At 39.7% G+C, this 19,006-nt stretch overlaps 1 protein-coding gene across 1 annotated transcript in view; it reads left to right on the top strand.

Moving 5' to 3' along the window:
- raver2 (ribonucleoprotein, PTB-binding 2) overlaps positions 1-19,006 on the top strand; it is a 249,941-nt gene that overhangs the window by 189,981 nt on the left and 40,954 nt on the right. Inside the window, 3 exon segments of the mRNA XM_055164999.1 lie at positions 10,322-10,442; positions 15,930-16,012; positions 17,416-17,514. Of these exon segments, the coding sequence (XP_055020974.1) occupies positions 10,322-10,442; positions 15,930-16,012; positions 17,416-17,514 (303 nt within the window).

Genomic DNA, 19,006 nt, shown 5'->3' with positions numbered 1-19,006 from the left:
TAAACTTCATGAGAAAATAACTGCATCTTTAAAATCTGAATTCTTTCTTTTCTGACTATAATGATTCCCACTAAGATCTTGACAAAACATTTAATAAGGAAAAAACTGCATTTCTACAACTTTTATATACTCATACATATATATAAATATACCATGCCTTTTTAAGTACAGTTTAGTAAAAAAAAATCATGTAATTTGCAAACTTTGGTATAAAGACTTGAAATGACTTGAAGCTCAAAGCAAATGACTTGGACTTGACTTGGACTTATGGGTCAGTGACTCGAGACTCAACTTGGACTTTCCTGTCTTTGACTTGGGATTTAAGGTCAAAGTCTTGAGACATTGAAAAGCAAAGACTTGATCCCAACTCTGCTGTTTCCTCATTAAAAACATAGTCGGAGTTGTGTTTTGTTTCATTCACACATGTTTGAGTAATATTTTACTGCATTCCTAAAGCTCAAAATGCTCTGCTCCATTTTGTGATGTCATATAGTGGTAGTTTTTATGTTAATAGCTACCTTTTACCTTTAGTTCAGTGGAGATTGGCAATTCCAGGTCTGAAATGATTGATGATTCTTTAAAAACTACCACATGACATCACAAGGTTTGAGAGAAGAACTCGGCCTAAATATGCAGGATTTGTGCGTTAAACGTGTGAAAAGAAACAAAACACAACTCTAGTCATGTTTTTGTTGAGGAAACATTATAACATAGATCATAAAATAGCGTAGTATTTAATTTATTACCTTGCCTGCTTTGAAGTGAACTGTGCAGTAACTAAAATCAGACCCACATCAGAAGCTGCTCTACCTGCACCTCTCCGCTGAACTTTCCCAAATTTTACACTTATCATCCAAAGCAAGCGTGAACACTAAGGACCAGATGGCCTCCTCTCCTCCTCCTCCCTCTCCTCTCTCTCTCCATCCTCCCCCTCTCCGATAGTTCTCGCCTTCCCTCTTTCGCAGCTTACCTCCCTGGCATGTGTGTGCGCGTTACCGAGTGGGCGTGTAGCGTACATTTGGAGCCCGTAGCCAAGCGGACGAATGCACGCTGACATTTTCTGGAGCGATAGATTTCTCCTTCTCCTCTTTCCTGTCAGCGCTGTCCATTCTTGTTCGACAGCGGCCCCGGGGACGCAGGGGGAGGAGACGCACAAGCACCGTGGTGAGATTCTACCGGAGACTGTGGCTGTCAGGGGCTCGTCAAACTCACTCTGTCCCCATCACAGGGCTCTGCTTATGGGGAGTGACAAGCAGGAAGCGAGTCCAGCTGGAGCTCCACTCAGAATAGAGCGAGTGTGTGGCAAAATACTACAGGTGGTTATTTTAGGAGTGCCTTGTGTTAATGCATTTCATCCACTTAAAATTATAAAGTCCTGCCTGACATTTTTGCCGACAATTCAGTTATTCATATATTCTTGTTACCGAATATCTTATGCACATTTTGGTCTTGGTGTATTTTGGTTTTGTATGAGCCAAAATCCATTTTCTTGTTCTACTGTGCTCTATGAGATGTCAGAATATTAGACCTCAGGTTTTTGGGCAGTATCTAGTTACAAAGTAAAGTCTTGCTGTAATCAGATTATTTTCTTAGTAATGCAGTAATGTAACTAGGTCAGGTTAGGTTGTTTTATTCGTACTCGTATTTGTAAATTTGTTTTGCAGATTTGCAGATTGCAGATTTTCATTCATCCACATTATGTACGATAAACATTCTAAAAACACAATTACATGATAAATTGTTCCAGTGCTCCAGTGCAGAATGGCTTTGTTCCATAAACAGTTAATTAAATTCATCCATCAGGCTTGGCTAAGATCACAATAAATATTAAATATATAAAACCACACGCTTTTTCCAAGACAATGTACTAAAATTGATAGATAAATAGATTACAATTTATTCATAAGTATGACAGCAGCTGGAACGAAGCTCCTTTTAAAACAATTCGTTCTAGATCTTGGGACTAAAAGCCTCTGACCAGGAGGAAGCAGCTGAAATTTTTAGTGGATGTGGCACGTCTTTGAAAATACTCTGGGACATACTCTGTAACTGTCTTGAGTACAGGGAGTCCAGGCTACTCTGATGACTAGGAATGAACCTTTAATTACTTTTCATGCGCCAAAAAATTAATAGAAGTGTGTCATTAAAGGTTGTATGGAGGATTTTTTTTTGTTTCAAGTTGTCAATGATAGCATTATAGAGGTGCAGTAGCCTTGTAATTATGATGACCAAAAAAAAGAGAATAAAAATTCATCAACTCTGGACGTGGTGGGGCTAAACATTTGCCAATAGATAACGACACTGCCTCGTTATCTGTTAGCTGACAGGCTGTCAATCAATCTCCCTACGTTTCTAGCGTAACTGACTTGCCTGCGCGCCACCGGTACGTGGTTTACGTACGCCTGTCACGCAGTCCACAGACGCAAGACGCACAGACGCTGTTTACTCCACCAACGCAACAGTTCTTAGCGGCTTTTTTTTACCTATATCTTCCTCGCAGTTAGCACAAAGTTTGTTGCAATGGCGACAAGAATCCAGGAGCAGTTAGCCGCAAAAGAAAGTCCAGTTTTTGAGGTCGCTGAAAGAAGAAGACAAGGGGAAAAGCAGCAAAGCCAAACTAAGGTGATTCTTGAAGATTCATTCCAGCGATGGCGCGACTGAAGCAGACGCAGGGTCTAAAGACTGACGCACTGGTCCACAAATTACTCCTGGACAGGTCACTTCTGCTTATTATGAAAACGTACTTTATTTCCAAGAGCTAGTCAAACGTTTTTCAGGACACGAAAGCGATATCCTATGTCTGAAAACGTAATTTTCAAGGCAAAGAAAGAGTCCGCTTGCTGCTGCGTGTTGTAGCTAGTTCATTCGCACTGAATCTCCCGCACTCTTCTCTGCACCCCTTTCCTGCTCCTCTCCCCGCTGCCCGTTCCGCTCTTCCCCCTGCTCCTCACTTCTCCGGGCACGGAATCTCCGCGCACCGCTCCCCTCTCCTCTCTCCTCTCCTCTCTCCTCTCTCCTCTCCCTGCTCCCTGCTCCGCTCTTCTCCCTGCTCCTCACTTCTCGTCCGCGAACGAAATGTCCGCACACCCGCTCCCCCCGCTCCTCACTTCTCCGTCTTGCCTAACCAACACTGTAGTTAGTTGTTTACAAGTCATGTGCAGCGCACCGGCTGTAAACAAACCTGTTTCTGGCGTAAAGAGGAGGCGGGAGGAGGCGTTTCTACGTAGGGAGCTGTAGCGGAGGGGGGTTGGTTTCACGCATGCGCAACATTTGAAAAAGGACAAACAGTCGCTGGATTTCTCGTTCCTTGGAAAATCCTCTATACAACCTTTAATCAATAGTCTAAAATAATAAACAGGTAAAATGCAATGTCATCTTTTGGTGTCAGACGCATATAAACTGTGAACCAAAACAATACACATAGCTTATTGGTTCAAGGAGGACTTCAGCGTAACTTATAGTCATCGGTAATCAAATGAGATTACTTTTAGAAGAAGTAATCAGTACTAAATCATCAAAAACATCAAAACAACAACAGTATGCACTTAAGCACTCTAACCACTTAAAGCACTGCTCCTCTTTCTCTCACCTAGATAATAAACATCTTTGGTTCACAGCGAGGTGAGGAAGAGCAGTTGAAGTCATTTTAATAGTAGTCTAGTACATAGAGAATTGTATTATTTCTATATAATTTTTCTTGCTGTGGTGCTTTGTATAAAAAGTGAAGGTTATTATAAAGACACGATATTACAGCGTACTTCAGCATTTCATATATCTACTGTATCTCAGCTTTGTTTCTCCAGTGCTTTATATGCAGATTAGATTAAGAATTAGCAGAACTTTGCAGCCTGAGAGGTTATAAATGCATTAGTGTTTTATTTTGTTCATTCATTCATCATTCAGTAAAATATGTGGGCTGCAGAGAAATGACGAGTAGAAGTAGAAAGTGGTGGATTTAAGAGGAGTAACTGAAACATATGGTATTGTATTGATTCTCGAAAACAACAATACATAAATGTGACAAAATTTGACCTTTCCTGAATAGTTTTAGAAGGTCTTGCTGTATATCATAAGCAAAATTAGTATTGATACTTTGCAGTGACATAATGCTGGAGGTGTTTTACCATAATGTCCAGACTATTGAGCACGCACATCAACAAAATTAAAAAATTAAAAATTATATATATATATATAGGTCGCACCTGAACATAAGCCGCAGGTGTCCACGTCTTCAAGAATGTTTTCAATTTCAGGAAATCTGCTTTAATTGCCTCTGAAAGCTTGTGTCGTCTTTTTGCATTGAGTCAGTTCGTCACGCTGCCGTTGCCAAAATCTCACCATCGAATCACTGATGTGGAGCAGCTCTGTTTCCTTTATTCACAGCCAGATCAATCGTCGTTAACTTAAAAGCTGCATCATCTGCATTTCTTTGTGTATTTTCCATGAGGAGGGTGTGTGTAGGAAGTGCAAAATAACTGCTCAAAACACAATCAAACAGCATTTTCCTCGGGCGCATTCCCACGTCTCTCCCCGTGCTCTCATGCGCATGTCTCCTGCAGAAAGAGTCTCTGTCCTGTCTGGTATCATGACTGTGTCTTGGAGCAGATTTCAGACTCTCTCGGGGGCGGGACTAGTTGTGTCGATCAGGTATGAGTGGATGTCCGGCTACTGAAGTTTGAGATGTTTCTTCTCATCATTTAACGCTTTCGGGTAAGACGTATCACACTCACTGATGTTCACTTGGCATCGTAACTTATTTTATCACACGGCGATAAACAGTTTTAGTGGGCTGATAACATCTCTAGCAAATGTTGTAAATTCATGTTAATCCTAGATCAAAGACCGTGTATATGAGTGGACATAGCTAACCCACTAGTCGCCGTGTGCCAAATAGGAAGTTCACCAGGAGGCTCTTCCGGCTCCTACTGACCCTGGCTCCAATTGACTTACATTAGGATCTTATCGCCCTCTCTCTGTAACTGCAGATGTGAGCCTTGTCATTTTGGATTTAAAATGTTCGTATTAACCCGCGACACATGATCCTGATTTTTTTTTCGCTGTTTTGTACATCAAAAAAATCCTATTCGTAATATGCCTGACTCTAGATTCTCTCCTGTAACCGTTAGCATCGCAAGCCTCATTTGAGTGGCGCTGAACATTATGGGTGATGTCACACTCACTTAGTCCACTTCTTTTATAGTCTATGTCCTAGATCCATGTGTGAACCGCACAGACAGCGGCGTTTTCTGACCACAGACTGCTTGAGCATCAAGTGTTGCAAAACCATAGACTGTATATATGAATGAACAATGTGCCAAACAAATAATCCACCCATGTATTCGCCACATTGTTGTATGAGACGCAGCATTCAAAGTGTGAGAAAAAAGTAGCTACTTATAGTCCGGAAAATACAGTACATGTATTTCTATGGCGGAATGTTTTTGAGGCGCAAACATTCACAGACACCGCCGTTTTAAGATTGTCTCAAAACTCAAGAAAAAAAAAATACAAAATGGATTTAAACACACTTTCAGGTGCCTGTGCGCTCTTGGTCCTGTTTAGGTGTTAGATTTTCAACCAAAAGGTGAGAGTGACTAAACTGTTGTGTGAGAGACTTGAGATCTCACTTGTTGTAGTTCCAGTTAAGTCATTTCTTTCTGGTCAGATTGTGTTAAAATAAAGCTCAGATAAACCAGAACTTCAGCCAGAGCAATGCCTCCAGTTAGCATCACACCCCCAGGAAATGTCGATGGCACAGTATCAGTTGCGTATCAAGCTTTTTTATTTGTAGAATGTAGCAGTAGAATGACAACTCTATTTCTCACCATCACTGCGGCAACATGGATTTACTATGAACATTATTCTGTACTAAAAATACAGCTATGGCAGCTCTGTGCACACTCAGAATAGGCCTGCGTCTGTCAAATCTTCTCTCTCTCCTCATCAAACCTCTCCATCTTCAGATAGTGACAGTGAGAATACAAGTCCGAGCAGACCCAGAGCAGTACCGGAGCTTACAGCGGGAAAACCACGCCGTATCACCAACACGCCAATGAATTTTATATAGCCGTGTCTTTGGGCCATTTACCAAGCGCGGGTCTGGCCCTGTCAGAGGAGAGGCTCAACCAACTCAAGTTTAATACCCTTTCATTGCCGTGTGCTGCAGAATTAAATTTACACAGCGTAATGAGTGATTAATTTTTATTTGAGGACGTGCCTCCAAGTGAGTTTTAAACAGACGGGAGAAATCTGTTGGCTACATGTTGTAAAAAGGGTTTCCACAAATGCAGGGATGCCTGGAAAAGTGCTGAAGTGGGGTAGTAATTTGAGGTTGCGTAATAGATAAAGGTGCACTGTGTAACCTTTCTGGAGGGGGTGCACAACCTGTTTGTCTCCATGAAGATGTTAATGCTTTGGTTTAAATTGTCCACAGTATTGTATTAAACTAATCTGTCGTGCATTTATTCAACTACAGATGTAATTATTGCTTAAAAATATCACCTGGAATTTGTCTTGATTCTTATGTTTATGGCCATATTGTGGAACATTTTAGGCACATCTCCATGGAGACAAGGAGGTTCAATACAGTGACACAGTGCACCCTTAACTGTGAAAACATAACATATTGAGATCACCATGTTACTTTTTATGGTTTTGAAAGAGCTATGGTTGCTGAATACAACATATTAATATGTGTAATTAAAGTATTTTTTGGACTATAAGTCGCACTTTTTGGGGGAAATTTATTTTAGAAACTCAGAGATCAGGAACCGAAATTCTATCTTAAAAGGGAAATTATAGTAATAACAACAGAATAGAGAACAACAGGCTGTTAACGTAACACTTAAACAACAGAACAGAACAAGTTAACTGAGCACTGCTCCCTCTTCTGCGTATTTGCTGTCAGACTCAGCATCAGTTCCAGTAAGAATTATTCCGACCTTTCTCAATCCCAACAGAATGGTTTCAGTTGTCACAGAAGTTACTTAAATTAAAATTTGTACAGAAGTAATGGTGTGATCGACTGACATGATACAGACGGGACAGAGGCTCTTTCTGCAGGAGACATGCGCAGTAGAGTGAAGTGACAGTGGTACAGGAGTAATAGGAACAGCAGATACTGACAAACAAGACTAGAGACTCTCGCGACTGTCAGTGTAAACATTTTTATATGTAAGACGCAGAGGAGTACAGGACCACCCAAACCATGAAAAAACTGCGACTTAAAGTCTGAAAAATACGGTATTATGTTTAATTAGTTTCCATTTCATTTTCATTTCCCTCCCTTTGCTCTCCCTACTACAGTAAGTCATTCCCCCTTCAGAGTACTATCTCAACACAAGTGACATATATTCAGCTAATGACACTACTGCACATCACATCAGGTTTGTGAAGTTGTAGTGAATTGTTTTATATCTTGTACATTTATGGAGAATAGTCGTGTGGGAGCTTGGGTGACGTAGGCTTGTGGGCAGAGCTTTGGACAGAATCTTACAGCTAAACCATGAAGAGAGTTTGAATAGGGCCTGGGAGAGATCACTAAATCGCTAAACATGGATGACATCTAAAGCCTCTTCAGCATGTTTTTGATGAGGGAACAATATTATAACATGGTAGAAAGCTCCAAAAAGTTGATAGTTGCATAATACTCTTTAAAGTGAAACAAGAATTCAAGCTAAAATACATCAAAGGCTGTGTCTAAAATTATTTGATGCTAAATTTTCCGCAGAAACGTGGGGTGTCTCTAAGGCTGTGCCAAGTTATGCAACCCATATGTTTCCTGCTCCATATAATGCCTTTTAACTTTAAAGGCACATTGCGTAACATTTTTAGTGAAGGTTTGAGCACCTGCTTGTCTGCATGTAAATGTTACTGCTTTTGTCTAGAATGTTCCACAGTATAGATTAAACCTGCCTTTCACGGGGGACAAGCAGGTTACAGCACTACGGTATATTACAAATCAGATCTGTGGAGAGTCGCCCCTATTCGCAGAAGGAATTATTGTATTTTTGAGCAGTAGAAACACCTGTAATGAATAAATGCTAGATGGATATGTTTAATGTCATACCATGGAATATTTCAGGCAAAACGATAACATCTCCATGAAGACAAGGAAGTAGAAAAGTTACACAATGCACCTTTATGCTAAAAATGTCAAAGTGCAAGTCTCTACATTGGGTTTTAGAATGAAGGAGGTGCCCATTTGTGCTCATATACTGATTTATTGGCAGTTTTTGATCGATTTTTGTATTTTCTCCCTGCAAATGACATGCAAAATATTGACATTCTAGACCATTAGACATCCACAACCTGCTTGTCTCCATGGTGATGTTACTGCTTGGTCAGAAATGTCCCATAGTATTGCATTAAGCTTATCTATGTGTAATTTATCACACAACAGGTGATCTAATTCATTGTTTCCCAAAGTCTTGACACAGATTTTTTTTGGGTCGCCTTGTCACGATCTGCATGGAGGTCTGCAATATACATCTACATCTACATCTACATATACATACATCTCTGCGCACCCCCCACTCCTCACTTTACCAATTTTCTTTCCTTGTTTACAACTTGAGTAGCATATTTCTCAGACTATAAAGTGCACCTAAAATCCCTTAATTTTCTCAAAAATCGACAGCGCTCCTTATAATCCGGTGCATCTTATGTATTAATTCTGGTTGTGCTTACTGACCTCGAACCGATTTTCACATACATATATTCCACTGAGTCGTGTTCTTTAGTCAGACAGAAGCTGACCGCGTTGCTTATAGTTTATGCAAATGAGCCGTGTGGTTTTAAGTTTCGTTTATGTAAAACGTAAACAAATGTGGCAAAGCTGCATTAAACAAATTATTACTCAATGTATATTTGAGTCCTCCTCGTAGGAAATAAAAACGTCTCAAGTCTCAAGCGTCGTTTGTTTGTTTTGTTAATGTGCCTTATAATCCAGTGCACTTTATAGTCAAAAAAATACGGTAATACTAATTTTTCAGTGAGACACGATCACTCACTCAACAATAAAATGGTCAATAATGGTCACAATTTTTATTTTTTTGGTGATTTACGAATAATGTCTGTTGACTTGGGTCGCGAAGATTTGTGACTTTTAAAATATGGGTCTCCAGAAAAAAAGTGATCTAATTGCTCAAAAATACCTTGAAAAACATGCATTCTCACTGTGAACGGGCTCGCTTTTCCACCGATCTAATCTGTAACTTAACCTAGAGGCATCTTTTCTGCTTGCTTGTTTTAATTTAAGATTAATACCATACTGTGGAACATTCAAAACAAAACACAAAACATGAATTCATTGCACAGCCCCATATTACAAATCATTTTAAGTTTATAACAGGCCCGTTGACAGAAATTTGGGGGCCCGGGGCAAGAAGAATCACATGGGCCCCCCTCGAATATTGAGTCAAATTGTAATTCTGGGCCCCCTAAGACGCTGGAGCCCGGGACAATAAACCCCTTTACCCCTCCCTGTTGACTTCCCTGGTTTATAATAACACGACCCGATAATTACTGTATATTTGATGTAAGACAGCCAGAGCAGCTAAAATATTAACCGAATTACATTACATTATAATCACTATTACATCTTTGCGTACATTTCCACAGGCCAAGACATGCGAGACGTATCATTGCTCTATCGTAGTCAGTAGTCGTGTTTCCTCTGGTGCTTTTTAATGGTAGAAATTTATCTCAAATGAATGTTCGCTCCCCCTCTCTCCTCTGAGACATACTGTACTGGGGAACTGTGTAACATTATTTATTCAATCTAATTTCACATCCTCTTTCTGCATTCGTTTTCCTGCCTGGTGCCTATTTGTTTGGCCTGTGGCTCTGTCCTCTTCCTCTCCGCTCCTCAGCTCCCTCTCCTCTTCCTCTCTCCTGATACTGTAGACGTGTCCATGATGTAAACTGGTGTAATGGTAACTACACGGGGAAACCAATGCTATAAAAGATATTTGAAAAGGGAAATTTGAGGTAGACGATAACTCTTGTTCCTAACTATTGTATTATATGTGAATGATTTGGTAAAAACGTACAATTGTGGTTTAGATTTGTGTTTTATGTTTTATTAATAAAATTTTGTTCAAAGTTCACGTTTTAAACTCTTCCAAGAAATGACAAAAAGACTGAAATATGAACTGACACAACAGGGTTAGGAGTTTAAGACACATTTTGTTGTTTTGGGGCAGATTATTGCACTTCAAAAATGGCAGCTTTTGCGATTTGCTAATTGTGTAATTTTGATTTGATTGCGATTAATCTTGCAGCCCTAATATGTGATTTTAATTTGTGATTTTTCTTCTAGATTCTGAGCAACAGAAAAGGACTTCTGCCAGAGCCGAACATCGCCCAGCTGCTGACCAGTATGACCAACCCGGCCGCCCTGCAGATCCTCATGAGGCCGTACAGCACTGGGAAAAGAGGAGGTAAAGACTGGTCATATTATATACACTACCGGTCAAAAGTTTTAGAACAAAACTTTTTCCAGTTTTTTGCCATTTACTGTTGACCAAAATGAATTCTAAACTTTTAGAATTCAGATCTAACAGCTGTGGCTTGTTCTTTTTTACAATAGAAATCAAATATTCTTCAGAAAGCTTTTCCCAAGTCTGTTGCAGAAGTTTCCATAAATGTTTGGCACTTGTAGGTTGTTTCACTCTTCGGTTCAGTTCATCCCAAACCAGATGATGGAGTTTAAGTCTGGACACTGTGCTGGACACTCCATGTTTTCAAACTCACGATCTTGTTCTTTTTTCCTGAGGTAGTTTTGGCAGAGCTTGGACTTGTGTTTTGTATTTTTTATCTTTTTTTAACCTGTTTTAATCTGTCTGTTCAGTACTTACATTTGTACCATTTTCAAACTCTTCATTAGATTTGCACAACTTGAATTCTAGTAAATAACTGGAAAAAATTAGGGTGTTCTAAAACTTTTGACCAGTATATAAAATAGGGATTAGCAATCATTCTTCAGTTATAAATTTAGAATTAGCCATTCAAATGGGAGAACTTGTTTACTGCTTTACATGTTTTCGAAGACAATCTGCTACCCTCCTACTAATGGTCAGTCTGGTGCGCTCTGAGTGAGTGACAGATGGATTTAACCAATCACAGTGAAGAGTGAACTCTCAAAAGTAGTGAAAGTAGTTGTAGATAACTCTTAATGAAAGACAGTAAAAAAAACTATTTTATTTGAAATTGAAAATGAAATTTTTTTAATGAAATTGGAATGAAAATCTTTTGTATAAAACCATGAAAATCATTCTTTTGCACATCATCACCCCTAACTCACATGTTAATGGCAAATTAAATAACCTATGTCAGGGGTCCCCAACCCCGAGGACACGGACCAGTACCAGGCTGTGGGTCGTTTGGTACCGGGCTGCAATTGCTCGAATCTCCCCCTCCCATACACCGCGTGGACCGTGCCTCCTCCTCCGCACAGGCCAGACCAGAATTAAACCAGAACTTAAACCAGGAATAAACCAGGTCTAAACTGGGTCTAAACCAGGACTGAAACAGGTCTAAAACCAGGACTAAACCAGGTCCGCAAAAATATTGTCATATATAAAACCGGTTCATGGCACAAAAAAGGTTGGGGACCAGTGACCTATGTGACCCTTTGAGCATAAATACATTAAACTGGTTGTGTTTAAAGTACAGCACAGTGTACATTTTCTGCTGGAGAGTTTCCACTGTTGTCTCCGTGTTGCTGTTGTCTCCATGGAGATGATATTGGTTTGCCTGGAATGTTCCACTGTATGGCATTAAACTTGTCTCTCCACATAGACAAGCTCATCCACCCCTTTGCTTAATACTCCTGTGCAGAACAGGGATACTTTTTCACTGATACTTAAGGTACAATGTGTAACTGTGTATCATGTCAGCGTGTTGTGTCAGTTGACTGAATGCATGAGAGATAAGTTTAATGCCATACTGTGGAATATTCACAACAATGCAATAACAACACAATGGGGAGAAGCAGGTTATGAAACCCCAGACAGAAAAGTGACACAGTGCACCTTTAATAAAACACAAAGCCTATTCTTCCATTAGCCATTATTCAGTCTCATTATCTCACGCTGCCCGAGTCTCAGTTTCAGTTAAACCCTGATATCCTCCCAGACGCTGCTCCAGAGTTCTTATCTAATCACCAGGTCCATCGCAGGTTACACGCTGATCCAGTCTGTGGCGCAATCACCTCGTCATTATTTGATGAATGGCTAATCAGGTATTAAAATGAAACCTAGCGACATTAGCAGAACAAATGAGTACAGGAAGCAGCCGCAGTGGAGGAGTGCGGTGGCGGCGGCGGCGGAGAGGGGGGAGCTCTTAAAGAAGCGCACGCACAATTAAAGTCTAAAATTAGCAGCTTGATTAAATGTTAAACTTTCTCTTTACCTATTCTGGAAGCTAGCTTTTATTAGCCATGACGGTTAGGCGCATTTATTAGAACAGAACACGTATGCACTAGAGCTGAAACATTTGAGAACAAAAATGTAATTGTGAGTTTGGTTTTGAGCCTTGTGATCTCTGTTTCGACTGAACCATGAACGGGAAACTAATGCAAGAATCATGTTTCAGATCTAAACAACAGGGCCATCAGATTAAGAATAGCTGAATTTTGTGTGTAACTTTTGTAAAATTTGCAGCCTTTGTTTTATTTATTTTTTATATTTTTCGAATCGATTCTCTTAGTAATGAATTTCAAAGGCAGTGCACTCAACCTTGAAAGTTTTATTTAAAGAGGTATTAACCAAAATCGACTCTTTGGAGCTTTCAGCCATGTTATACTTTAGTTCCTGAAGAGGTTTTAGATGTCAGCCATTGATGTTTGAGTAATTTAGTGATCTCTCCCAAGCACTATTCAAACCCTTAGCGGTATGCTTGGCTTCTGCAGCACAATTCTCCATGAATACATAAACACATTGTACTGATGTGATGTAAATGTCATTAGCGGAATGCAAGGCGGTTGTAATGTGGTAGCGCTCTGAAGGTGGAGTGACTTAGCATGGAGAGCAAAGGTAGAGGGGACTTATAAAACGAGCGGGTAGTGATTACACATGGTCGGGTCACGTGAATCAAATGAACAAGGAACGGGAGAAAAAAAACCTGACGCTTATCCAGTCCAGGACGTCCGTTGCCCGGGAAACAAGTGCCATTTTCCGGTCTTTTCCTGGAACGATGGCGAACTGAGAGAATTTTTAGTGTTTATTTATCACATAAAATCATCAGCAAAGGTGAACGGCTCGACAGCTGCACTGCTGGTTTAGTCTTGGTTTAGTCCTGGTTAAGTCCTTGTTCAGTCCTGATTTAGTTCTGGTTTAGACCTGATCCAGTCGTGGTGTAGTCCTGGTTGATCGGCTCGGCCGTTGCGGCATGTATATATTTATTCTAATGACAATGGTTTAGTCCTGGTGCAGTCTGGGTAATCGGCTTGGCAGTTGCAGGGTTTATATAGTTATAATCCACAAATGACACTGGTTTAGTTCTGGTTGAGTCCTGGTTGAGTCCTGGTTGAGTCCTGGTTGAGTCCTGGTTTAGTCCTGGTTTAGTCCTGGTTTAGTCCTGGTGTAGTCCTGGTTGAGTCCTGGTGCAGTCCGGGCGATCGGCTTGGCAGTTGCAGGGTTTATATATTTATAATCCGCTAATGACACTGGTTTAGTAATGGTTTAGACCTGGTTTGGTCCTGGTTTAGTCCTGGTTGAGTCCTGGTTGAGTCCTGGTTTAGTCCGGGTGATCGGCTTGGCGGTTGCATCGTTTATATATTTCTTAATCCACAAATGACACTGGTTTAGTTCTGGTTTAGACCTGGTTCAGTCCTGGTTTAATCCTGGACTATTGGGCTGACCCTGATTTATGATGGGCACGAGCGGGTAACGGGTGGATTGTTAACTGGTCCAGGCGGGCGCGGATTTAACTTTGATATAATCACGGGTTAACGGGCAGGTGTGGTGCTGTACTGTGCGGGTGCGGGCGAGTGCGGGTCTCCAAAAATGGACCCGTGCAGAACTCTGACATGGTGATCTAAGTACGTTAGATATTACCCCACAGAAGTGTAATACCACCTCTTTAATGAATTTTAATCAATGTTATGCTCTATAAACATTTAGCTACACATCATATATCAACAGCACTGCAACAACACCAACAAGTGTATTTTTGTGCTACCAAATAATAGCTTTTTGAAAACATATTTGAGCTTTGGGCCTTTATCGATCGCTGTATTCTTGTTTGGCGAAGGTGTGCCCTGTAGTGTGTCTGTCCCAAAATGACAGATAGTGTTGGCATTTGATTTTGTGTCACAGTGTGCCTCCTTGGGCCCAAACTTTGATTAATGGTTTGTTATAAAAATGTTAAGACTTGTCGGATATGGATTTTTCTGCCGATACTGACATCCGAAATTTGTCTCATGGTTGTGGCCAATTAACCTATATTTTACAATGTAACAAATGGAAGAAAACACTCTGTTCCACCTTGTGATGTCATGCGGTAATAAAGGAAGTGCTTCACTGTGTTTTGAAACTCCATACACCTTCACTAGACTCATTTAGATCAGTGGTCTCTAACATGGAGCTCGGGAGCCACTGGATTTATGAGTTATACGTATTGAGCTGAAAATCTAAAATTTGATTAACTGCCTTGTAAATGTTTAATTTTGTTGCCTAACTTTGTGTATATAATAAATGGATAGTGGCTTATGTTTTATAGGTATCAGACTCTATCAGATCTCAGACTTGCTGTGGCCTTTATTGCTACTCAGTTACTCTTTGAAATACTAAAATTGTAGCTCTCTGGCATTTTTTATTTTGTAAAAGTAGCTCACCGGAGGAAGAAGGTTAGAGACCTCTAATTTTAGCTGATTTTAGTCCTGGAATTGCTCATCTCTACTGAAGTAAAAGTAAAATGTAGCTGTTAACAAAGCTCCAGCTAGGAAGGTGGAACAGATCAATTTGAACTATGGAGATGTAGACTTGCGGTTGTGGCCAATTAACCTATATTTTCCAATGCAATAGAGAGGCCTACATTTAAGAAAAAATCTACAAAAGTCCCCAAATACTTTTTGCCAAGCCATTGGAGACACAGTAAGCAGCATTCTTGCATTGATTTAACGTCATTTTCACTAAGAAACACCCAATTAAAACATAAACAAGTGTTGTATCCAGGCCTGTCATGATAATCACTATATCAACTTATTGTTCAATACATGTTAGAAGGAACAATACATTTGGGGAGGTAATTATTGGTTAATTCTTCTATTTGTTGCAACTCAGGCCTTTTAATGATACAGTATACAGTAGTTAAAAATTTGGCATTACCCTGACATGAGCTTTGTGTTAATGGTATAAAGTGGTTTCAATATTATCGCTTATTACAATCATTCTCTTATATTATGCTTCAGAAACTGGCTAATGCATGTCAATGGCCATAGTTATCCTGCCACTAAAAACAGTCTTACCCACTCCAAAAATTACCAAAGCAAAACTATTATTACGCCAGACTGTCGATGTGAATGTCTGTGTTGATAGAATAATGTTTGAAACAAAACTAACCTTGCATTGCATGAATTGTCGCATGTTGAGGGACTATTTTCTCATATATCAATCCACTGCCAAGCTTTCTATCAGGAAGTACAACTCGCTGCTGCTGCTCAGACATAAATCCTTCAAATGCAAGGTTGGTTTTACTTCTAAAATTATTCTATCAACACAGACATTCACATCGACAGTCTGGTGTAATAATCAATTTGCTTCGGGTGTTTTGTGGAGTGGGTAAGGACTGGATGGAATATTTTAAAAAGTGTCTCCAACACTCTGGCTCACTAGGAAATTATGTCCTATGTCCAAAATTCCAGACTGTCCCTTTAACTTGTTCTTCTTATTGATTTATGCTTTTCTGTTGTGTTTGTTTTCCAGGGAAGTTTGGTCACCACAGCAGCCTGCCGTTCCTCAGACCTCCCCTCACCACTGCACTGCTCACTCTGGGAAAAGCCCACCAGGTCAGACCCTCTCCATACAACCATTCATTTTGTTGCACTGTGAAAGAGGACGTACTCAAGGTAAAATCACTTCAGTACTGCATGTTTTGTTAAGAGTACGTTTTTTTTTACTTCTTAGTCTAGTTTAATTTCAGTTTAACTTTGTATAATCCAAAATCACAGCCACACGGGGCTTCCCAAAATTAACGTTTGATCAACAATAGACAAGCAGATTAACCAACGTTCACAAGAAAGCCGATTCAAAAACAGCCGGTGGGTAAAGTTAAGGTCTATATTTAGATGCGTAATTCACAAACAACAAAATTTGATATCTTTTGAGTACCCAACATGATGCACATGAATACAAACAGTGCAGTTTCATTAAAAAAGTGAAGTAGGAAAAATCAGAAGTACTTACAATATATCAAATACGTACTTTTTAATGTATTTATGTGATATAAGTAGCTGCACTGATTATTAGATCTTGTACTGTGATTTAGTGACCCCTACTTCAAAGAGGTTCATTTGGTCTTCCAGTATAGTCCAAATAAAGGTTCTTTTTGACAGACCAGAGTATTGTTTACACATATCTTTGCATGTTTCCGATGACCTCTACATCTTTCTTCTGAAGGGTCAGTAAAATTCAACCCAACAACTATTTAGTAGTAGTAGTAGTAGTAGTAGTAGTAGTAGTAGTAGTAGTTTATTCAGTCATTTTACAACACTACAAAACAAAACAAAACAAAATAAAACACACACTACAATCCCAGAGTTTAAGCTGAAGTAAAAAGTACTTATAATGCCAAACCCTATGGAACAATGACAGAATTCCAAGAAAAAAACAGCATATGTACAGCAAATTTACATTTACAATTTCACCTACGACTTACTGTATATATAAGAGACAAAATATAAAGTATTCATATTATTATTACTATTACTACAAACGATTACTGTTCTAAACGATGGGTCTGTGAAAAAACCTCGTACCACATGATGTCGCGAGACAAATTTACCGCAAGATAAGGAGAGAAAAATTATCTCGGAGGAGATATATATATATTTTTTTTTACATTTTCCTTGGATAAAATTTCGTTTAACTGTGCTGAGTAAATCCTCTTGAAAAGCCGTAGTACCAAAAAGCAGAGTTATGACAGTAAAACTATTAAATGAAATACATGAAAAAATGTGAAGCCAAAATTGTGAACTGAATGGCACAGTTTCTTTTATATTAAAATATCAAAATCTTGTCAAAAGTCTCGTTGTCGTGGACTGAATCTCATTTCATCTCAGAAAATGTGTCTCATCCCATCTCTACTAAACAAGATACAGATTCTAAACTCAAGGGTCCCATGATTTCCAGTTTTTGTAGTATATAATTGTAGCATACTAATAAACCCGCATCTCCTTCTTTTCTTTTTCAGAGCGCTATGATCGGGAACGGACTGGTCCTTCAGAACCTGTTACACATGCAGCTCGCCCAACAGCAGCTCCTTCACATCAAAGACAAGCGCGTGACCTCTGTAAGCACCTGTATATGTGAAACGCCATTAGCATAGGTTAGCACAAGGGTCCCATGTCCCTGCCCCGACAGTCAAATCTCCTCCCTTCTCTCCCTAATGAAGCCAAACAACCAGGAATCATGCAAACTAATTACGTATTTCCGTGTAAGAAGAGGTCCTGGGGTGAAAATACGGCGTCGCTTTTCCATTTGCATATTTTGTGTTTAAATGTCTCTGGTGCGTTTATTTATTTATTACAAATGTCAAAGTAAAAGTCATCAAAGTGTTCTTTTAAAGGTCCGATATTACGCAAAGTGGATTCTTGTGAGGTTTTAGTCATGTTATAATGCTGTTAGTGACTCAAAATCATACCTGGAGTTGTGTTTTGTTTCATTTACACATGTTTGAGTAACTCTTGATTGTTAGGCTGTCTAAATCTCAAAAAATCTAAGTACTCTGCTCCACCTTGTGATGTCATGAAGTGGTAGTTTTCAAGTTAGCAGCTACCGTTTACCTTTTGTTCAGTAGAAATGATGATTCTAATGATTCTAGTGAATTTGTATGGAGCTTAAAAACACAGTGGAGCACTTCTTGTATTATCACATAACATCACAAAGTGGAACAGAGTGTTTTCTGTTTGAGAGAAGAGCTAAATATATCAGGGGTGTAGTGGGCGTGGTACGCAGAGGTACGCTGTCCACCCACTTCTCCCGACTTGAAATATAAAAAAATAACAAATATAAAATAACTACAATTTAAATGTCAAAGCGGAGCTAGTGGCAACGGTGAAAACAACCTGCATAGACTCATGATATCTGCAGTACTGTCCTATAGTGACCTGAGACGTGAGGGACCAGGACTGAACCAGGACTGAACCAAGTCTAAACTAAGACTAAACCAGAACTGAACCAGGACTAAGTGTTGGGAGGTCGGAGGTGCGCCCGCATAGACCGCAGGTGAAAGGACCGACACAGAGCTCCACGCCCCATGAGGCGAAGCACGATCGCGCTTTGTGGACACACTGCTCAGAAAGCTTGGGGTTCTCCCTCTCACTCTCAAGTCCAAGATTAGTCCTGGTTTAGTCCTAGTTTAGACCTGTTTTAGTCCTGTTTTAGACCTGGTTTAATCCTGTTTTAGTCTTGTTTTTTAGTTCTGGTTACCTCCGCCAAGGAGGTTTATGTTTTTGCCGGCGTTTGTCTGTTTGTCTGTTTGTTTGTTTGTTTGTCTGTTAGCAACATAACTCAAAAAGTTATGGACCGATTTTGATGAAATTTTCAGGATTTGTTGGAAATGTGAAAAGGAAGAACTGATTTCATTTTGGGGGTGATCCAGGAAGAAATCCTGGATTCTGGATCACTTTGAAATTTTAGTTAACATTGTGGTAAATGGGGCCAAAAATTTTGTTTCTCAATATCTCGGTTAATTATTGACCAAACCCCATGAAATTTGACTCAGGGATGGACAATGGGATCCTCTTTCATATTTCCAAAGGCTGATCCGGATCTGATCCAGA

The sequence above is a fragment of the Boleophthalmus pectinirostris genome, unplaced genomic scaffold, assembly GCF_026225935.1.
Source record: "Boleophthalmus pectinirostris isolate CB_2022bp ecotype Guang Dong unplaced genomic scaffold, ASM2622593v1 HiC_scaffold_7, whole genome shotgun sequence".
Classification (NCBI taxonomy): domain Eukaryota; kingdom Metazoa; phylum Chordata; class Actinopteri; order Gobiiformes; family Gobiidae; genus Boleophthalmus; species Boleophthalmus pectinirostris.
This window is presented reverse-complemented; position numbering and strand designations above follow the sequence as displayed.